Source organism: Oxyura jamaicensis, chromosome 8, assembly GCF_011077185.1.
Source record: "Oxyura jamaicensis isolate SHBP4307 breed ruddy duck chromosome 8, BPBGC_Ojam_1.0, whole genome shotgun sequence".
In the NCBI taxonomy this organism is placed as follows: domain Eukaryota; kingdom Metazoa; phylum Chordata; class Aves; order Anseriformes; family Anatidae; genus Oxyura; species Oxyura jamaicensis.
Genome location: NC_048900.1, coordinates 6,100,995 through 6,124,311, shown reverse-complemented (window position 1 = coordinate 6,124,311; position 23,317 = coordinate 6,100,995). Strand labels below are relative to the sequence as shown.

General features: G+C 42.6%; 1 protein-coding gene and 1 long non-coding RNA gene across 3 annotated transcripts in view; one reads left to right on the top strand and one right to left on the bottom strand.

Annotated features, from left to right (window-relative positions):
- Nucleotides 1-23,317, bottom strand: part of LOC118170787 — an 81,672-nt gene that overhangs the window by 38,397 nt on the left and 19,958 nt on the right. Inside the window, exon 3 of the long non-coding RNA XR_004752883.1 lies at nt 11,231-11,338. This is a non-coding gene — a long non-coding RNA (uncharacterized LOC118170787). The remainder of the gene's footprint in view (nt 1-11,230; nt 11,339-23,317) is intronic.
- Nucleotides 18,018-23,317, top strand: part of NR5A2 (nuclear receptor subfamily 5 group A member 2) — an 89,340-nt gene continuing 84,040 nt past the window's right edge. The window contains exon 1 of one of the 2 annotated variants that reach the window (XM_035333344.1): nt 18,018-18,342. In XM_035333344.1, coding sequence (XP_035189235.1) covers nt 18,279-18,342 — 64 coding nt within the window. In that variant the 5' untranslated portion in view covers nt 18,018-18,278. The remainder of the gene's footprint in view (nt 18,343-23,317) is intronic. The other variant, XM_035333341.1, reaches the window with a different exon arrangement.

Sequence of the window (23,317 nt, the reverse complement as noted above, 5' to 3'; positions counted from 1 at the left end):
ACAGTCACAAAAATGCAGCTTCAGACTGGATTGTGGTCAGCATTGGAGTTTTGGGTAGAAGCAATAAAATATTTGACAGGGAAAAAAAAAAAAAAAAAAAGTTGTGTTTTTTTGGGCACATTTCTACCACATCCCCATACCTGAAGCACTTCAGGATCTTTCTCAAGTAAAAGCTATTTTTAATTACTGCATGTCTCCAGGAAGACTATTCTCTGATGGCTCTGGGCAATACAATGGTCTCAGGATGTTGAAACCATCAAGCAATGTCACAAACTAGATTTTCTTTTGAACTTGAGTGAAACCCCAATTCAGGGTTCCCAAAACCTTGGTCCAGATGCAGTTCCCCAAATGGGACGCTCATCATGACTAGAACAGGCTAAGAGAAGTACTCAAGCACTTACTTTCTGCCTTCATTTCCTCAAATCATAAATACCTCTCAGCAAATACTAATATTGACAATGCATTGAACTAGTAGTTAGCAGACCACAGGCCCAGATTGGTTTGATTGCCTGGATGCTACCTTTATAGGATCAAAACCAACCAGTGGGACAGAGGCAGGCATACATCTCTGCATTTCCTGGTATAGATTGCAAATATAGGGGTTCTTCTCTTCTGCGCCTCCTCATGAACTGGCTCCCAACAACAGTACCTATTTGTCAGAGGTTTGCAACATTTGCTCATGTAAGATGTACTGTCTGCTTTCAGCACCCCTTTAATGGTCTGCTGAAAACAGCAATTGCTTTGTGAAAAGCACTAAAACATTCTTCAAATATCAGCAATCATTAAAATGTTCAAATCACTCCAAAATACATAATTTGACACAGCTGAGTACTGTAGTGCTGCTAAAGCATTCTAGCCCTGTAACCCTCACACAGGCAAAACTACCACTGAACCCGAGGTGGTTTTCCAGATAGATGCGCTGCAGGACAGCCTGCACGGAGAACAGCAGCCTCAGCTCCTGAGGCCGGTCTTCCCAAACTCCAATCTGCACAGTTCCAAATCCCAATTAGTTCAGTTTATCATCTCTAACACACTTTATATTTTTCTGAGCCACTGTCCTTATACTAGGCAACGCTTGTGATATGCCATTAAACACACGCCGTAAACAGAAACTTCTGGTTAATGCATAAGTTAACAGCAGAGTTTTTGATAACTGTGTGCACTACTGCAGGTAGAAGATACGAGCACAAGGAAACAAATGAAACAGAACAATTTCATTTAGAAACCAGTGCATTCTTTGCAGTAGCTGCCAAATAGGAACACTGGAGCAAACAGAAACACTCAAACTTACACAAAGGGAAGCTCTCTAGGAGCTGGTGATGAGAAGGAAAGTGTTGAGAAGTTCATAGATAAAGCAACTGAGTGAGACTGAATAAAAGCTTCTTCAGGTAGGAGACCTGCTTCTGAGAGTCAGTTTGAATGCCATTAAAGGGCCAAACATGCTAAGCTGCAGAAAGTCCCGATTTTCAGTGAATCACTGATATGCCTCAGTCTTTTCAATACCAGTCAGGAATATCTGGTTCTTCACATTTTTTAACCAGTGTTTTACATGTGCATATGGGGATCCTGAGGTATGAAGAACTGGATTTCGTGTTCAATCACTGAGCTACTTATTTGAAATGTAGCTGTTTCCAAACTTTTCTTGCCATTCCACAACAGATTTAAGTGTTCTTGAGCTTTACCTTGCACATAGTTTGCAATAAATACAAGCACCATCTAGATGCTTTTAAGGAATTTAGATTATCCTCCCAGCTGCAATTCTGTACATACAGAAGGCTGCCTCCAGCTGGCAACCCTTCATTTCAGAAGAGCCACATAATGAACACAAGTTGTTCCCATTTCTCCCTGATGGTTCTAATGAATTAATCTTCTGAGATGTCTTCAGTTAAAATACAAAAATAAAAATAAAAAAATCACAGCCCTAAAACATGCAGGACTTCCACCCTCTTCCACAGGAGGTCTGCATGTGTAACAAGAGTGTGGGCTCAACACAAATGTTCAGACTGTCCACCTAGTAGCTACACACACCATACTTGCACTCTTTACATGAGAACAGTAGTGATAAGTAGCCTAAAAAAGACTACTTATCTTTACTGATATGTAATGAAGACTATTTTCTCTAAGATGTTTTTTGTATTGCTGAAAGAAATTACTATCTTTTCAAACCTATCCCCTGAAAGAAAAGAAAATAAAGTTGGTGATCATTAGCCAGCTTTATTCTATTTACTGAGATAAGGTTTATAGCTCTGATATGAGAGAAAATTCTCTCAGGACAGCTCACACTAACCTTTTAGCACAGAAAGTATCAAGATACTAAAAGATGCTATCCCATCATGACTGCTGCATGATAGAGAGAATGACTTAACGCAGGACAGACTAAAACAGAAAAAGTAACAAGTTAAGCTCTGTTGTGTCAGTTTGTCTTCACCGGGTCTCTGAATATTCCTCTTGGCAGACAACTGCTTTGCAGGCTCTAACAGGGCATGATGTATAACGCTTCAGTTTAAACTCCTGTCCATATACATACAGGTCACTTTGCAGCTACATTTTGTTCACTTCTCACATCTGAAAAGTGACAAATAAGGGGCAGAAATATTAAGTCTGTTTAACTTCAGAGTTTTCCCTTCCTTCTCTAACACACAAACACCTGAATGAGAGACTCAAAACTAGCAAGCAAGCCTCCCCACCTAAAGTCACCAGGAGAAAACTCCGATGACTTGCAAGCTCCCCTGAGCACACCAAGCTGTAGGGAGCTGTTCAGCAGGGCTGCAGACAAGCAGGCAGTTCAAAAGCTCATCTGCCGGGCCCTCTCATGATTACAAGCCAGAACGTGCCATTAGGCTCAAAGCAAAATAAAAATCATACAGTTGTACCAATACAGTGGTAAATGCTACATTTCCTTGCATGAGTGCCAGCCAGCACAGCTGCTAGAACAAAAGTTAATGTTCAGAATTAAATCACCGTGCCGTGCCCTCATTCTGAACATAGCTGTTTCACAAGCTGAAGGAAGAGACTGAGACAAGAAGAGAGGAGCAGCAGCCACAGGGTCTGGCCACCTCCCATGGCTGCTCTGGGTCAAACCGTGGCTGCTAATCCACATTAAGAAATTAACATAGCTTTGTATATGGACACACTGTGAAACAGATTTCCCTCAGCTAAACTTGCTCCTTTAGACTTTCAGGAATACGTTAAACTAATGTAAGCAGAAATAACCCTTAGAAATCACCTATGCATGGGCTTTTACCAGTTTAATTTGCTTAAGTGCAAACACCATGGGAATTACTGGCATCTGAAGACAGACGTACAACTGCAGAAACCTAGAGGCAAGAACAGTTCTGTTGGCAGAGTTGTGCTTTTTTTGCTCCCAACGTTTCTGTTTTTTCCTGTTGACTGTAATCAAGCTCACTTCCTAGTCAGGGTGGCTTTGTGCCTTCCTTTAGGAATCCAGGACAGACAAGGAAGTCACTGGTCTTGGGCTCCTCTCACTGACTTGGCTTACATGTTGCTACATGGTGACAAACCTGCTCAGTGCTTCCCTTCCTATGACAAAGCTTTTTGTGGTTTAAGTGTTTACCAAGCTGTTTACAACCTTCAAATCAAGGCCCAAAGAGCGTTACTCAATTAAAATCTCCTAAGACTGGATGACACATTTATCTCAGTTTACCCATTTCAGCCAAATATCTGTATTAGCAGCGAGACGGAATTCTACACACCCCAGTTTAGCTTCAGAGGAATAAGGACTAACTGCATGTTTTGTTGCACTTCACATTAAAAAAAAAAAAAAAAAAAAAAAAAAAAAAAAAAAAAACACTTTCTCAGTGACAGTTCTTGCAGGAGTCTCTCAGAGAAGCAGGTGGGATTTTCATTTAGACTCCTTTGTTCTGTGCACAGTGCTACCCAATTCTTAATTCAGAGCTGTAACACTGCATCAGAACAGCTGAGCTGCAGAGAATGAACCATAACCATTTTTTACTTACAAGTATCAACTGCTACTTTTAGCTTAAGCACATCTTTCTGTCACTGTCAGTTCCCAGGCCCCAGCAGGACACACACGGTTTGATTGCACAAGACACCTACCTACATACGTCCTGTATAGACAGAGTGGTGAAATCCCAGCCAAACAAGATAACCCAATGAGAACAGTAGCAGATTTACATGCCTGCGTGCATTAGATGAAGCAGCTTTATCAGGAAAGACAAAGCTTTCAGCAAGGCATCCCAGAGCACACTTAAACTTTTGAATGCCCACCCTTTAAGGACCTCAGTCAAAAACCACTGATGTCAGTGACCTCAGAGGCACAGGCACAGATCCCACCGGATACCGAACCACCCCACATTCACCACTGGCTTTATGTACACATGGTGCCAGTTACCCCAGATCATCCCAGTTGCTTATTCCTGAGACAATCATCGTAGGCATCAGAAATACCTTCTGGCTTTTATTAAGCAGCCTAGAATTCCCATTGCATGCAGAACTCGGGTTCCTGAAATGCAGCTCAACTAAATCAAGCTAAAATCAGACTGCTCCTTCTGTATAAAGCACTCAGCTTCTGACACTGGCTCCTTTCACTTGGACTCTCTAGCTTTCACCTTCTCCCCCAAGCAGCTGAGAACCAGCCTCCCTTTTCCCAGTTAGCAGCAAGCAGGCAATATAGCCCCCCCTTCTGTGTATTCCTCTCTTGCTACAGAGCATGTGTGGATATAGGTAACAGCAAGCACGCCTCACTGGAATAACCAAACAGATAAAATCCACAAGTTATTAACAAACAAAACATCTAAGATACTGCTTTTCCATACATTGAATGACATTACTTATTCAGACTGCAATAATGGCTTTAGGTTTTATTAGGTCTTTGAACTCCTTCCTACTCTCCACATCAGCTCAGTAAGCACTGAAAAAGCTTTGCACTGGATAGCTCTCTTTTTAATTTTTACCTCCTTAAATCTTCAGTTCTCATCTCTTGGCAAAATCCATTTAAACAGGGCTCTCAAGTTAATGGTTAAACTTGTTGTTTGTAGTACCATTAATATAGGTCAAGCAGCACAATAGTTACAACTGCTGAGAGGGAAGGTACATAAAGACACAGTAAGCAGTTCAGGACCTTATTACAACATGTCTATCAAATGCAGGGGTACAAACAATGTGCCTGATTCATCAGAAAGATAACTTCTGCTGACAGTACACACTGTTCCCTGGAGTCTCTTGCGCATGGCTCAAAAATTAAAATTGGAAGTGTAGTTTACACAGACACATTCTTGCAAATTCGAGTGTTTCAGCACAGTGAGCATTTCTATGCAAAACACCAGATACAGGATGAATTCAGCTCTCATTTGCATCACTGAGCACTGAAGAAACTCAGCAAGAGAGTAACTTTACTCTGCACTTTCTCTCATGTAACCAAGGGAAGAATTTGTCCCACCAGGCCCAAGGACACACATTTTTCACTGTGGGATGCACATACATAATGCCTGGAACAGGAATTACCTTATGCTTTCTTCAAGAATATTCAAAAGGACAGACCTCTATGCCTCAGACAGTTAGTATTTCAGGAATACTGTCAGTAGGTACTTTTTCCAAAGGCAATAGCACCCTAAAGCTTCACAACATGGATCGCTTGTACTCAGTGCCAGTCACTCACGACCTGCCAGTTCAAACGCATGCCATTCCCATTCTGGCTCCCAAGCTCCGTGACCAAGGTTTCCAAATTCACTTGATACTGGATAGAGTTACTTGATACTGGATAGAGTTGAATTAAGCATTTGTATTGCAAACACAGAACTGACACCAAAACCCAGAAGACAAATTCTGCGTGCATAAGACTTTGATTCAGACTTGTGGGGTTTTTTAATCAGTAAAAATCAAAGACAGTTTTCAACTGTTTATCTCATTGATATTTTGCATTTCTGTGGTACCTGTTATCTCGTATTTTGATGTTTTATGAACCTTGGACTAGATCTTCAGCAAGCATGAATCAACTCAATACTGACTAACAAAACTCTTGAATTGCACTACCTGAAGCAATTCACTGGCATTGCACAACCACCTTATGGACAGATTGGACATGCAGCAGTCTCATCTGACAGTGGAACAATGATCTCAGGTGTGATGTTTTTGTCTCAGAAGTATTAGTAGCATTCTGTGAAATCATAATTTGAAACATTGGTTAAAGCTCACCAACAGCATTCTAACCACCTTAAGACAGACAAAAGATTGCATTGCTTTGTGCATGCTATACATACCTCATCTGAGGTGTTTTTTCCGAGTAAAACAAATCACATCACATAATCAAACACATTTTTGACACTTCAAATGAGCTTCTGTGAATGTTATTTATACTACATAACAGCTCAATAGACTACTCGGTCTTCTCATTGTATTTATATTGGTAGGGCAGCCCATCAAGACAGCTTGGATAAGATAACTTGCATCAATACAAATACCAGCATGATAAAGGGATTTTGGTGCATTCATCCAGACATTTTTTCTACTCCATATTAAAGGTCCTCTCTAATAGCTTCATATGTTGCACTTTCCTCACTAGGATGAGATATGCTGCACTTTAGCACAGATGTACAGGAAACTCTACTACAGTGTAGTTCCTCCCTATTAATAGAGCTAAAGGCTTTTTCTACAGACTGCTGATATTAATGCTAGCAGCATTGCCTCACGCTGTTTTTTTCTGAACATCAGTAAAGATTTGATTTCATTCGATTACTACAAATACAAGAAGGTGAACTAAAGTAGCAAAAACAAACTGTCTACAGAATATGAAGAATAAGAAACATAAGAGTCCACAGAACATGATGTAATTGCCTGTAAGAACACATGTGCCTCCTGTCTTCCTCCTAAAACAGATAATTGATGGCATGTATAGACAGTGGGAGGAAGGCTGCTTCCTTAGGTACTCAAGGGATATCTCTGCCCAGTCATTCAAGAAGCACGAGGTGGAGTGGCGCTCTACTGATGTTCAGATTGCTAAGGTAAGACGCAAAAGGCTTTCTCCTCAGCACTGTTTCGCTCTAACATGTTATCTGCTGCATTTCAGCTAATGACACTTCATCCCATTTAAAATGGAGGGAAAAGCCGAGCACTTGGGTCCAGCAGAAATGTAATCAGCCAAACTAGTTCTATTAATCTCTTTTTAAAATGCTGTTCTGATCCCAAAGATTTGTGTTATAGTTCAGTGAATTTCCCCTTCTGTTGTTATGGTTGTCCTGTTTAAACAGTTACAGGATGGATAAAACTAAAGCTGTGATGATGATAAAGCACTTAGGTAAACGTCGATAAGTCAGTACAACTCAGCATTCAAAAATACTTCCATTGTGTCAGCCAGAATGATAACAATTCACCTTGTTTCTACTAAAATGTCGATAGAAATACATCTGCCAATAATGCTACCATGAATTAACATCATACCTTGCACAAAAATTGGTGCAAATTTTTGTGAAGACCATTAGGCCATAATAAAACCAATAACGTATCTAGTAAAACCTAGTTCCTTACTAGAACATCTGTGTTTCCAGTTACCAAGCAGGTGGATGACCCTGGAAATTACACTTGCTGTGAAGAAATGCATACTATTAGTGGTGCCTGATCTAAAGGCAGGTTCACGCTGTATAGGAGTACCAAGTAGGCTTCATCGCTAAGTTAGGTGGTTGTTAAGGATTCCCTTCTTGCATGGCATGCTTTAAACATGTGATGAACCACTCACAAAACAGCAAGTAGCAAACTCTCCTTTACTACTCTTCAGGAAGCTGGTAGGACAATAGGGTCTTTGTGCTTTGGAGTGACTCTAGGACTGAAGCCTATCATCACAGTGATTCAAAATTCTCTAAATGGCTTCTCAGAACAATGGTATAAAAGCAATTGAGGCTTAAGGAGAAGTACAAAGTACCACACATTGCAGACAGCTTTCAACACTGTGGGTAACAACATCAAATAAGATAAATCCACCTGGATGCAATCCTGTGCAATGAGCTCTAGGTGACCCTGCTTGGCAGGGGGAGTTTGGACTATATGATCTGCAGAGGTCCCTTCCCACCTCAGCCATTTTGTGATTCTGTGAAGTGAGGATCATCTCATTTACTATCCAGCCACTTGGGCCTGTCTGATTTAAAGCTTTCCACTTTCTATAAGGAGAAAGCTGCAAGCTTACAGGTACAACCTGTGAAACTGACAGGTCTTGCATCACAGACTCAGGTTTTGTTTCAACATTTTAACTTGTATTTTCTAGTCACCTAAACTCAAAGAGGGTTTGGCAGAATCAGACATGGAAATTCTAGGATGCTTACATTTTGAGTAGGATGGTCATATTGAAGCGGTATCAGTTATTTTCATAACAATCAAGGTGTAGAAGATGCTTCACGTAAGAAATAATACCCTCTCAAAGATCTTTCTTATGGAATTCAACACAACAAATCCCTTCCAAGTACCAAAAATTTGTATTCACTTCTGATGTTACCAAGTTACCTCACATGTACGAGGCAGTCAGACATACTGACATGGCTGCTTGAACTAAAGCTTTTCCTCAAACAATCTTTTGCAACAGGACCAGGACTAGCTTAAAATCCCATAAGAATCTATGATAAAGCAGAGCTAGAGCTTTTTGGTTAGTTAGTTTTGTTTTTCAAACTAGAACAGTGCCTCTATTATGTGGGAGAACCACTGAGTTTAGAGCTTCATGAACTGTTCTGTTCAAAGAAGTGTTCTCCCTGCAAGATGACCTTTCCACATGTGGCTGTTTGCAGCACGGAGCAGAGCAGGAATGGGGTCCTGGCAGCCCCCAGCATCTAGTGTCAGAGGGACTTGGTAACTGAAACAATATTGTGGGTTGCAACCTTCCAGCAGGACAAAACCACGGGAATCCAACCACCATGCTGCAATTGAGGCAAAGAACACTATTAAAGGCAGTGAAGAAATACAGTGCAAGCTCAAAGGTTAGAAGAAATCCTTATTCTTCCAAAGAAGATGATGCAAAGGAGTACAGCTTCAGGCTGTTGTTTTAGTACTGTATATGAAGAATATTTACTGTACCTCATTTTTATACGAAGGAAGCATTTCTAGTTACAGCAGCAGTGATATTACTGCAAGCAATACAAAGGCCTAACATGGGAAAATGCTAAACAACCTCAACAACTGTATTTCACAAGGTGCTCAGAGTTGGTGCCAAAATAAGATTTCAAAGATATATGGGAAGCAGCAGCCAGAGGAAATATGTCCACAACAGAAGACTGCAGAAGACAAGGCAAAAAGAGAAAAATGGTATCTGGAGCCAAAAGGGAGGAAGGGAATAAGATCAGACAGTAACAGAACAAAGAATCAAGAGATAAATATGTTTGTGTTTGAAGTAACAAAACGTACTTTTATTCTTGTTGTGGAAACATTTTGAGCTACAATTCCAGTTGAATTTTGCTAGTTTCTAATGATACTATAGGAGACGTGATACAGAAATGTTTGACTTCCTTCCAAAATCCTAGTCTGCTGCAAAATTAGTGTACTTCCCAAACTTTTGAAACTTCAAAACAAAGTCTCAGCTCTTGTGCATTCCCAATATTTTATACAACTAAAATGTCAGTGAGCTCGCTAAAGCAGCTCTCACCATGATAAGTTAGGAAAGGATTCTAGCTTATTTTTTTTTTTTTTTTTTTTTTTTTTTTTTTAATAAAGAAAGTGATAAAGTTTGCTTGGATTTCCACCAGCTGAAGCCAATGCCTCTCTTCATTTGCCTGAACACTGATATTGAGTCAGAAAACTTCTACCCCATTCCATCTCTCTTCTGTCATTCAGTGTTTGTCATTTGTCTCAGTATGCTTTAGGTAAATAATTGATCTAATGCATTCATTTATTTTAAGCTTAACGGATGTTTGCTTCAGGACTGAAATTCATTGCAAATTTTTGTGCGTTTTATAGATTGTGAAACTTTGATGCCTTAAGAAGGGAATTCTATGCAACTTCTGAACACAAGATATATAAGGGTGCAGGTAGGAAAGATGACATTTCTTTTACAGCAAATCAGGAATGTTGACAGTGGCATCCTAGCCTCACTAACAGATTCAGAAATTTCCACACCGTTAATATGAAATGAAAAATCAATAATTATTGTTCAGTCATTACCTCCCATGAACTGATGTACAAGTGCCAAACATGGCAGTAAGTTAATGGTAACCCAAGTTACAGCAGTTATTTTTTGGAAACAAGCTTCAGCTGCCCATTTTACATGTCCAGACCTTTTCTAACCTCTCACCCAGAGAGGTTTTCTCCTGCTCTTCCAGGTGAAAGCAAGCGGCTAAAAAGGCTCACATTGCAACCAGCTGGTGCAAGCTTTTCACAAGAAAGATCTTGAGAAGGTCAGAGGGATTCTGTCCAGATGCCACAGAAGGAAAAGTGTGTGTTTTTAACTACCATTCACCATGAGCTATGAGAGCAAAAGTGGTTTTTTTATTTTACTATGAGGGAAGCAAAACTATACATCAAAAGGCAGAATTTCAAGAGAGACCATCTGACTGCTATTTGAAAAGCCTTCGCATTTCAACTGAAAAGAACACACAAGTCCCACCAAGCTCTAATAAAGCACAAGTCCATGTGCTTTGTTATAGGCAGTTATACATGTATAACTGTGTTATATGTCCAGTCCACAAAGGGATAAGGAGAGCTCCTACAAAAGATCTGTGGCAGGAAGAACAGAACGTGGAATAATGAATGCAATCACTGCTGACTTTATTCACAAGACTTGTCTGACTGCAGTAAAAAAAAGAATAGTAAATTATATCTCTAATATGTAAGAGAACACCATCTGTTGCATAAAAGTAAGATCAATCCTCAGGATGAAGAATGGCTGCATCGATATGATAAAGTTGATAGATCATCTAGAAATCCAAAAAGATACATTTATCTAATATATAGCACTTGCTTCACTGACTTAAGTTCAGCCCTAAACACTGAACCTTGCCCTGAGGGTTTGTGGTTGGTTTTTATTTTTTTTGGTGGGTTGGTTGTTTTCTCCTTCCTTTCTAAACCAGAACTCCTGTTGGGCATTACAGGAAAAAAACAGTAGGGTAGACATTTCTCATGTAAACAAATATGTTTTTCAACTGGTGAATCTTAGATGAACTTGAGACAGTAATTTCATGGTACAAAAGCTATCAGGGAGCAACAAAGGACAGCTGCACCCTAAGCAACAGCAAACTAAGAGCCAATGGCAGCCACAATGTAGACTGGGCAGAGAACTCACCAACATAGCGCAGTCCCACAGCACAGGAGCTGGTTGAGCAGAGCAGTGGCAAGTCCTACAGAGTCTCCAGCAGTCATCAGATCAAAACAGCATAGAATAAGGTTAGGTCTGCAGTCAAAACAGAAAAATACAAATAACTCAGGAGCAGGTCCACATCCAGCACAGCTCAGGAAAGATTCTGAGGCCCCAGGCTAGGGCTTGATGGACCTATGGCCCATGAGCGAGGGCCCAGGTGAGGCTCATCACGATCTAGGTGAGGGCCATTGTGGCCTATTAGTGCCCTCCAGGCTCTGACATAAACTTATTTTTAATCATCCTTCCACTATTACTCTACTATTTTTTTCTTACTGTGCATATATGTATATATTTGTTTGTAAAACAGAATTTTCCAGAGATCATGATCAGGTCTCCAACTTAATTGTGCACGCTGTTGTTTGCACCACAGGAAAACACTTCGGTCTAGTGGGAGGATATGCAGTGGTGACTAAAGGAAAACACGAACAACAGTGGTAGCATGAGATTAACATGAATTTACAGTTATTAAGGGTGTGGTAGAAGTACCCAGAAGCCCCGGCTTAAGACAAAGAATTTGGTCTGAGCATTGTGCAAACAGAGTGACCGAAGAGATTTACATTTATCATGGCAGATGCACTAATGGCCTGAGTTAGAGCTGCTCCCTGAAAGGCAGGGGTCCCCAGAAATCCCACGTGCTCCTGTTCTCCCCAGAAATGTAGATACCTAAATTCCAGAGTCATTTGCATTTTGTATTGTCATCTGAGCTTCTAAAATAAAATAAGTGTACTGTCTAACAAACTCTGGACACGTCCTATAAAAAGATATAAAAGTATTAATTAATATGTTATACTAATCTATTCTTTATGTAATTGCACTAGGCAGACTATGTCCTTGAAGGAATGAAGTACTTCTCAGATCCTAAGTCTGTTTGTTATGTTTTTCAAGAACTGCTGTATTTATCAAAAGTGGTACCTAGACGACTTCGAAGACAATGAAAAAGCTGTGCTCCTGCAGTGCTATATATGCTCGTGAAATATATCTGCTGGACAGAAGAGACAGGGTATTTAACTACGAAGCTTACATCTAAAGTAGTTACTGTTGCTCACATTTCAGCATATGCCTCCAGAAAACAACTACCTTAAATTTTAAATTGTCAAGAGAAAGACTAGTGTGCTGTTTAATTATTAGTGCCATAAACCAGAGTAATATTTGCCTGGCTATAACAGAGCTTAGGAAAATCCACTTATCTCTCTTGCCAGGTGCTACATTTCTCATAGCTATTAATAAAATGATCAGAAATCATTATTTCTCAATGGCCTTTGCCCCAGTTTGTGTCTCCTGTCCAGCATACTTCCCAATGAAAGTCAGCTTTGAAAATGGGACAATTCTACACTTGCTTGCTGGGAAGATAGAAAGAAGTGAGAACTTTCATCTGCACCCAATCCACACCATCATGCCAGCACCGAGCCCTGATTCCTCCTCCCTCGGGAGCGAGTCTGGCCCATCCAGCGTGTGTCATCATCAGCCCCCAGACATCCTCCAGTTCCTGGCTTCAGCAGGAGACCACCCTCAGCTTAGACACAAAATGCCACTGACCGGCTTACTTTTGCTGTCTCACTTTCCATTTGCATTCAGCTCAGGCGTTCTCCACGGCTTCAAGCAAGGCCAGGCAGTGTGAGGTGTAGCACACTTGCAGCTCCCTTCAGAGGTAGAAACTGCTGAGAGTCGTCAGAGCACTCAGGGTCTCTCAGGATGTACTCACCTGAAGCAAGACTTAAAGCTTCCATCCTGCCTCAAGTGAAGATGTTGGGTTTTTCTGGGGGAGGTGGGTTTTGTTTGTGTGTTTGTTTGTTTTGTGGTGGGGGTAACTATGTCATCCCTGTACATATGTACGTTATCTTGGAAAAACAGAGAATTTAGCTACCAAATTCAAAAGTACCACTTAACATCTAGTTTAAGACTTTTTCTCCTCTCCTCCTTCCGAATTAACATATTCCTGATATTTTATTAATAATGCTCTAAAGAGAAACTGCTTTCTGCTCCTGAGTGCTATGATGGATGTGTTCACAACACCTGTTACTGGTCAGTACACGGGAGTCATTTCCCCCAGCCTGTTTCACAGAAATCTGTTCATTTCTCACATAGTCAAATACTCTGCTCCTATTTCTAGTAAATATCTCCTAGATAAGCTTTGAAAGGGTTCTGTAACTAATTAATATCTTTTTTCTTTGTATGCCAATAAGTTAGATTATTGAAGAAAATGAGGTGGGCAAGAAATTAAAATTGAAGCTGCTTTACATAGATAGGCAGGCAGGCAGAGAGACAGATAAAACTTGTCTGGATAGCTCTTCTCATGCCAAGAAAAAGTTAGATTGTCTCCGATGCAGAGAGCCAGCAATAAATCTATGCCCCACCGAAACACTAGTCCTTCAGTTAAGGCCAAAGGAGGACCTCTGTGACCCACAACTGTAGGTGTTCTTCTGCAAAGAACTGAGTTTTCTTCCCAAGCACTCCTGAAGGCTTCTGGATTGCTCATTTGCACTAAGAAAGTACTTTAAAATGTCTGCATTTACCTCCTACTCCGGATATTAATTTATTAGCAGAAATATTCACTGAAATAACTTTCTGTAAGTAATTAGCGGGGAAAAGTCAGAGGAAGTAATTTTATAATTTGTACAGTTTAGTATTCCTCTCCAAATATGGTTTCTATTGCATTGTGTTCATCCAACCAGAGAACTGAAGCACAAAAGAGACTAAAACGTTCAAAGAGATTGATGTAATCAAGGAGAACCCACAAAGAACTTACCATGCCTCTGTTCACCAGAGTTGAATTTGAATATGCTGAAAATCGCGTGTAAGGTGTAGCACATACCAAAATGTATTTTAATGCTATTACGTTCTGTTATTGAGGGGATAATCATAACATCACTTACACTGAGAGAATAGTATAAGACATATACTATATTTATATACTATATATAAGAAAATTATATTTATAGTATAGTATAAGAAGATGAAACAAGCAAGAATAGTGTAGTCAAGCATTGAATAGTGTAGTCATACCATATGACCAAAGAGTAACTGAGAATCAGCTGGTGGGAATGATTTAATAAACAAGAACTTCTACATTTCAGTACAATAGTTACTTCACTGCAAACCCCAGAAGCTGAAGATCAACAGATAGATCAGATTCTCTTAATTTCTTTTACAGAACTACTGGGGAAAAGGCATAAGACTGTATTTTTAATGCCACAGTTTTGCACATGTAAAATAAAATAAAATTCATGAAGGTGGAGAAAATACACCGAAGCATCCAAAACAACCTGGAATGTTGTGATAGATCAGGAAGAGTGTCAGAGTGACTGAAATGAAGAAAAGTTTTTGAAGAACAATAGAATAGAGTTTGTAAATCCTCTTCCACTTAACCAAAGCTCCAGCTGAAACCAACTGGCCTACTCTCAGGAGCAGATAATAGCTGGGGCCTGTAGGTGCCACGCAAGGGTCAATGCCACGTTTTCCCTGGACTTTCACAAGGATTCTGCCCCTTGTTTGATGTGTGTTGTGCTGAAAGTTTAGCTTTGCTGAAAAGTACTGATAATAAAGTTGACAATAATTTGAGGTGCCATAGAAAGGCGAAGAGGAACATACTGGATTCAGAAAAGCAAGATCAAAAAATGCCAAGGAAAACTGACAGACCTCACCAAACTTACGCCAACATGGACAAGCCAGGGATTAACGCTCTTTGAACAGTTCTCTGTTCATTTGTCAAGTCACTTTCAGAGCTTGTTTCTTACCATCCTCACATGCCCAGATTAAATGCCATTTATGAAAATGTCTACGAGAGGAGAAATTCCTTCTAATTCCATTTTTGTGATAAATGGTTGCAAAACAATTTGATGTGCAAGAGTCAAAGGAGGGATTGTTGCCAAGCTTTTGAAATCAGGTACATTTCCTTTGAGGGACATTTGTCTGAGGGACAAACAAGGGACAATTTCATCATACAAGAACTGGCAAAAAAAAAAAAAAAAAAAAAAAAAAAGCAGTAAATGGTTTTCAATTACCTATCTTCATGAAAAAACAGAGACAGAAAAGCACACATGAAATAATAACACTACCTTCCAAAAGCCTTGTTTCACCCTTTCCAGATGAAAATAAAAATAGAATAGAATAATTAAAAGTAAATAATTAAAAGTAAATAATTAAAATAAAACACCTGAAAAACACAGATGTAAAATGAGTTCATGATGTTGCAGCCCCAGTTAGGAAAAGCTGATCCCAGTAAGACCAGTGGCTTCTTTACCAGAAACTTCCACGTGAAAAGGCTACAGTTCTCAATTACTGATCAAGCAAAGTATTCAGCCATAAACACATATTTTTTATTTCAGTGAGACAAATATGCCTCATTACAAACATCCTTTCTCAGCTGGAGCCCAAACATATCACTGCTAAACATACAGAGGTGCTGGATCATGGGCTGATATAGTTTGTCCTGGAGTTTTCCACTGAGTTTATTTTCCACCACTGGACTAGGTACAAAGAAAGGCAAAGAAAGTCTGTCTGGTTGTGCACCTGGCATACACATTCTTCTATCCATGGAGACAAAGTATCAGAAAGGAAAAAAAGGAACATTTTTAAGTGACCCTGACATTTGATACTGATGCAAGAAAGGAAAGGAATGACAGAATTTGAAGCCAAAAGCATGAAGTTTCTTTATATTTCCTATGATTTAGTATCTCTCTCCCCCACATACGGCAGATTCCTTTATAGAAGCCCTTGTATATGGGCCAGCAGTGCTCCAGGAATGTCTCCGATGCCACGGTAGAAAGTTTCTAGCCTCAGTATCACTTGCAGCACTGCCTTTCTATTTTATCTCCCATCCTGAAAGACACGTGGTTTTGCTTGTTTGTTTGTTTCTGATGGAATAAATCATTGTTCGTATTTTTTATGAATAGAATTTAAAACCTATTTGATGATCAAATGAAATAGAATAGACAGAGAGACAGATCCCTTAGGTTTCTATCAAAGCTGTTGTAAAAGCTGGCTTCCAGCTTTCAGTCAATCTAATTAGATAAAATTATCAGTGACCCTGAAAAAACACTCGTAGTATCTGTTTCACCTGATTTGCAAATTATTTTTTTTCCTGTAATAAATAGGAAGATACACGAGCATTGCATGCTTCTGCTTTTAAAGCATTTCATAAACATTTCAAGTCAATAATTCACAGCATTGTTGAGAGGCAGTTGGGTACAGTTTGCTCACTTTACAACTGTAAAAAGGAGGAAGAGAAACCTGACTTCTGGAAGTTTTTGGTGCATAGGTCTGTATGATTTCACTTGCTGCATGTACCATAAACAGTGAATATTTATGACTGGCACTCATTTGAGTGAACAAGTAAGTGTCTGAATTGTGCACTCCTGTATGGGGAATAAAGCATACGAAACTCACGTGCAGTTGTTCAGTAAGGATTTGGAAAATGAGGCCTTCCCTCCACAGCCTGCCACCCTTGCTGGGGGGCTGTAGAGAGGGCCAGCACTGCACAGACAAACCGCTGGTACTTCAGGGCTCCAGGCCATAATGCCCAAGCCTCACAAGCTGCTCTGGGGTTTGCCACTTCAAGCCCGTTATGAGGCCTGCTCAGGCCTGACTGGGAGAAGCCTGAGAGGGTGCTCAGTGTGAGCCCTCAGTAACCCGCCTGCCACTTTATCATCACAGTGTAACCATCACGAGAAAGTATATAAAAAAGCATATGCTGCTTTACAGCCCTCCACAAATTTCAAGAGAAAAACTCCTGCAGACTTCAAGAGGCTTCAGATCCAGCCCACAGTGGGATAACTTCTCTCTTTTTCAAGAGACTTGAAATATCAAATATCGTCTGAGCACTCAGGCACGAGCCTGCTCTCAGGAAGCGCCTACAGACTTCAGACTCCAGGCTGCAGCGACCGCTGCGGGCACCGCGATGCGCCCAGGAGGAGCCCCAGAGGGCTGCGCTACCCCCAGGGCACCCCTTCCTCTGTGGCCCCTGAAAGCGCCCCGCGGCCCGGCGCGCCCACAGCTGAGCTGAGAACCCAGCGCAGCTGCCCGCCGCTCTGAGTGGCGTTTGCAGAGCAACCCTTGGCAGCCCTCTGACATGCTGGGAGTGCGCTTCGTACCTCAGCAGCCTCAGAGGTGAGCACAGTGCTGTCTGTGTATCTTAATCCTGGGGTATCGATGTTTAGTCACGCTGTAAAGCTCCTGCTTCGCTGAGAGAACAGCGTACACCTTCAACTGAACGGCCACAACCTGGGGCTTGTCTGCAGCCCGAGGCCGGGGGCAATAAAGTGATTCTGCCTGACAAAGCCGCCAGCAGAGGTTCGCGCCTGCTGTCACTCAGGGTGCTGAATCCCAGGCACATTCTCAAGCCTCCTTTAAGGAATTAATGCTTGCTTGCTTTGCCATCCAAAGAGTGTTTACAGAAGCCAAAACAGCCGTGCTTGCTGTCCACTGTGCAAAGAGGTGATGACATCAGGAAGACAGGTCACAAGTCTGAGTTTATAGTCATTACACTTACATTGGTATGGCTTTTCATCCACTCAGTATGATCTTATGACCCTACAACTTTACAACCTTCCACTCTCTGGGCTTCATAGCACCTCTCCATTCCAGGTTAATCATTTCTCTGCCATTATCTGCCAAGAGTTCTTATCTCTTTTGCTGTCACTTTATAACAGGGTCCTCTTATCAAGCTGTACGAAATCACGTGACGGGGCCAAACCTATCACAAGTTCCAATTCTTCTGATTAGAGACTATCATGAAATGGGATACATGGTTTACAGCAGGTCACTAATGCTGGAAAAAGTACAGAGTCCACCGCAAGACACGCTTGTTACTTTCTGAATTCTTGGATATTTTTTTTGTTGTTGTTCATCACGCCGACTTTCACTGAAGGTTATTATAGCCTGGGTCTCAAGGCCAGAAAAGTTTACAGGCTGCACCTCTTCCGTACTCAATGCTGTACACCTTGCACCCAAGGGTACTGTATATTTACACTTAATAATGTCTTCTAGTTCTCATACGGCCATCATACAGGAATCTATAAAACATGGACTTACATCAGTCGGTAAGTAACAGTTTTCTGTTTTGATGACTCTGCATACATATATTAAACTTGAGGCTGCCCATACTGAAAAAACTCATTATGATTGGGCAAGGAAACCAAACCGACTAATTTACACGTGGCTTTAGGCTAATGAGAACTTTACGATGCAATGTAAAAATGTAAGAAAGCAGCTGATGACTGGGTGAATGATTTTTGTCTCCAGAGATGTGATTATCAAATACATCATTGGATAATGGGTAGCATTTTTTATATATTACAATTGCTAATAACTATGAAATCATGTGTGTGTAAATGTTTGTGAAAAGCACAAATTTATCAACAGATTTAAATTGCTCCTGTCCTGACTGTTCTTGTTGAATAAAACCTCAGGAACATTTTCACGCTTTTTTCTGTAAGGAATACGGATGTTAAATGCAGATGCCTTTTAATATCTAAAACCACAGGTATATATTCATTCAGTGCGGGTGGGCTGGACAGTGAAGGTCGGTTAATGCTTTAGTGCAGAGAAGAAGTGAATGCTTTCAGCAGCACATGGAAGAGCACCCGCTCTCCACTGGGAAAGCAGGCGGGCACAGGTTGCTCTGGTTGCCGGCACGAGGAGCATTGCACCCTGGGCTGCCAGGGCTGCAGCGGCTGCAGCTGAGCCCCAGCGGCGCTGGAGGTGGCGTGTCAAAGGAGACTGCTCCTGCACGGAGCAGGGGGCTCCTCAGCCTATACAAGCCCGCCCAGCCACGCTGCAGGTCCCACCACCCATGGTTTTGCAAGGCTGTGCCTGGCACCGTGTTTTATGGCAAGGATGAAAGAAGGGAGCTTTGGCCCGGGTGTGGGCACCTGGGCTCGCTCTCCTCCTCTTGCCCCCGTAGTGAGTCATTGCATGCAGGCGAGGCACTCGCCCTGATGCTGGGTGTGATATGGGCACCTCGCCATCAAGGGAGGCTCTGGGGCTGTGGGGATGGAGGGTGCAGCAACAGCTGCAGGAAATAGCCTCAAATCTAGCTGGAACCTGATCTTGATCTCCTGGGTGGAACTGCTGCTTATCCCAAGGAAGGGGAGGGTGTCTGTGGAAGGGCTCCCACCTGGGACCTGGCTGTGCCCCAGACTTCCAGACCCCAGGAGCTCCCTTCTCACTCCCTCCTCCTGTCTCACTCCCGTGCACAAGGACCATGCCCAACAACACAGTGAGCTTTGCTGGGCTGCAAGTGAATGGCAGGAGAAAAACACCCCATGGACTGCACCGCCAGGCCCGCAACCACCCGCCCTCTGGCTGGCAGTGTGCTGGGGTGGGATCCCGGTGCCTCTCCTCATAGGGAGCCACGTGGTCCCACTGGAATTGCCATCAGGTATCCCATCCGCAACACCTGGAGAGGGGAAAATAGGACACTCCTCTCCATCATATTTGACCAGCTAAATGTCATTTTCATAGTCTCCAAAAGACTGGTAGGCCTGGGTTCTCTAAACCATGTGGATATGAGGGACAGATTGGTAGAAGACATAAATTATCAGAGCACTGTTTTCATCATACCTCTAAAACACGCTCGCATGTGTGCTGTATTGCAGAAATACCAGATCAGATTCATAAAACATGGCTCAGGAAAAGCAGGTCTAAATCCTGAAATTGTGTCCAATCCTAAATCCAGGTCTAAACTCTGAAATTGTGTGTCCTGGGTCTGGGGAGGGTTCTGCTCGTGTGTGTCACCACACAGCCAGAGGTCATGGTGGCATCCCTGAAAACATCCAGCTCGACGTGTGTAACCTGCCACCACATACTTCTCAGGGTTAAATGTGACCGGCACCACTCTGTGGGCTTCTGCTTGAGGGTGGGGGGACCAGGTAGGAAGGAGCTGGATCCTACTCTTATTTGCTCTAGGAGAGTAAGAAGCTGTCCTCCCAGGGTATAAGCACAACCTGCACCAGGTGTTCTTAAGGGTAAATCCCACCTCAGACTTTCACTTTTGTCCAGTCCTTCCCAACTCCGCCCTCGTTTTTTCCCCTCCAAGCCGAGGTAGCTCAGGAGCCCTGCCAAGGCCTCCACGGCCCCAGCCCCTCGTGCCCAGGCTGGAAGGTGCCTTGGTGGGGGCACCCACAGAACCAGCATGGGGCTGGTGGGTGCACCCACCTGGCATGACTTGGTCTGCAGTATGAATGAGTGAATGAATGAATTTAGCCCCCGTGAACACAAATCGGGCTCCTCCACTGAGCGAAACAGGGCTGGAGCTGCCCCTTGGAGAGCGAACACAGACAGCCTGGAGCTGGAGTGTGAGTGGGCACTAAGCTTTGCCGACACCTGCTTGTAGATTTATGGTCAAATAGCTAAAAAAGCATCTGGAATCCACACTATCTTAGCAGTACATCCTATCTGCCAGATGTTGATCATCATAGGGACTTCTGAAAATGTTTATGAAGCGCCACGATTTTTTCCTCTACCAGATTCCTAGGCAATACAAAGCCACTCGACTAGTTTTATTTTTCCTCTAATCAGCCTGTTCTCTTAGTGGCTTTAGGGATACTATGCAACTTTTATAAACACTAGCTATGATTATTTAATAGAAATAACTGTTTCGTTAACTTGAAAAAAAATGGTTATAGAGCAGGAAAAATAATCTACTTGCAGTTTCTTACTGTGAGGCTTTTCATTTTGTATAATACTTACTGCCATCTTAATTTTAATGCATGTCCTCGGGCAGTTTACAGTATTATAATTAGTGCTCTTGAGTTTGGCAAGGTTTATTTTTCTGTATTATTATTATTATTAGAGTGCATGTATAATGCAGTTTCTTATGACTAACAAAGACAGCAAAGATTTCCTTTAAAAGTTTGGATGAGGATTTTGGTCAGCAATGGTGTGGGCAGAGCTTTCCCGGGAGTGATCAGTTTGGGGCTGTTCATGTGAGGGCTGCAAGACCCAGGCCACAGGCAGTTTATGACAGGGGCATTTTGATGCTAGTTTTGACTTTTAGGCAATTTTCTTCTCCTTAAACACTTCTCCCATCGTTATACTGCAAACGAGCGATTTACAGAACTGGCAGTATTTACACCCAATTTTTTCCAGTTAGTCTAAATACCCAAATGCATGAGGCAAAATATCAAGGATGATACCTGTGGTCTCCAGAGGAAAGCCTCCAATGCTGCCAAAACACCTCCAGTCACTCGTCCGCGCGGGTAATTTAAAGGTCAGCTCTCAGGCTGCCTTTATATAGGGTGAAAGGGAAGAATTATCTGCAGCAAGAGTTGTGCTCGGCTGCAGTGTGGAGAAAAACGTTACGGCTTCCCATGCCTCATGATTATTAATGCATAGAGTTTACTCACATACTACCCGAGTGCATTACATATAGTGCACAGCTAATGTATGCATCATTAGATATTCACATATATTAATAGGTTCTTACACATACTGAACAGACATGCTTATCTGCACAATCCTTATCAAGATTCTCAGTATAAACTATGCTATTTTACCTTTCCATGGTTTGTTTCATGGTTATACACTCATGAGTGGAGAAATCTTGTGATACATATATATATGAGCTGAGATATGTTCATGATAAAGATCAGCTACTAAATTACTTTTTTAAAATAAAGTTTTCCAAGTTTCAAACCACAATTAATATTTGTGAGAGCGGGGGAAGAAGCAGCCCTAAACATTTTCATTTTTTTTTCCACCGGCAGATCAAGGTCAGTTGCCTGAGCAAAAAAAAAAAAAAAAAAAAATTCATTTTTAAGCCTGCCTGCGCAGGACAGAAATCAATTATCTCTCCAGGCAGCGGGTTGTGGGGACGCAGCGCAGCGCAAGGGCCGCTCGGGAGGGCAGCGCTGCTCCTCCGCACCGCCCCGCACCGCCCCGCACCGCCCCGCACCGGGGCTGCGGCTCGGTTCCGGGCGGGTGGGACCCGGCGTTCGTCCCCTGCGAGGTTTTCCCCTTCGCATCGCCAGTGGCAACAGGTCCAGGCAGCGCTGCAGCGCTGGGCTGGGACGCGCGTTCCCTACGATGGCAGGCGTGCGGTGGTGGTTAAAAAAAGAGACAATCTAGCAGGCTGTGAATCCCGGGGTGCCTTCCTGCCTAAGGGCCGCCGCGTGGCCAAGGCTGCCGGTGCTACCGGCCCGGGGAAGCCTCCGGCCTCCCTCCGCTGCCTCCCGGCCCCGGGGCAGGCTCCTTGCCTCGGCCCTCGCCCCCCGTGCCCCCGCCGGGCAGGAGCATGCAGCGGGGCAGCGGCGGCAGACGGCGGCAGGACGCGGGGAGGGCTTACACGGGCTTACACCACCTTACACCGCCTCGCCGGTGACTCACTGAGCAATAAAAGCAGGGCAATCGCGGAGATGCTTTACCACCCACTTGGCCCGACTCGCTCCTCGTTCTGGAGTATCCCGGAGCTTTGCATCACCCCTTGGTGCCAGGTGTTTATAAGGCAGCGGCGCATTCCAGCGTGCGGCGGTAAGCTCGGCCGGGCTTTAAAAATAGCTGCTCAGTCAATAATTGACTGTTTGGAAATGTTCTCTGCTTCGGACCAGGGAGGATCGACTTCTCCGTAAGGCAGCAGTGAATGATTCGCAGCAGAAAAACTGCAACAGGCTTTGGAAAGTGATCCTCTGTGGTGTGCGTTTTACTACAGAACGTATTTCAGCCCGAAGCACCCGCTCTGTTTTGCTGACAGCGGATCAAAAACATTGCAGAAAAATAAAATATGTTTTTGTGGGTTGTTTTTTCCAGTTCTCTAGAAGGGACAGATTATTTTCTAAAGGCTGAGTCGGAGGCACTAACAACCTCCACCCAAATGAATCCCTAGGAATTAAACACAACATTTCCTCGGCAAAGTCAGAAAAGCCCGTTGGTTATGGAATTTGGAAAGGTTCAAGGAACCCTCCCTTTTGTAGCGTAAGGGTGATCTGTTTGTGACAAGGACACGGGGAGAGGGAGAAAGGAGGAGAGGAGAGGAGAGGAGAGGAGAGGAGAGGAGAGGAGAGGAGAGGAGAGGAGAGG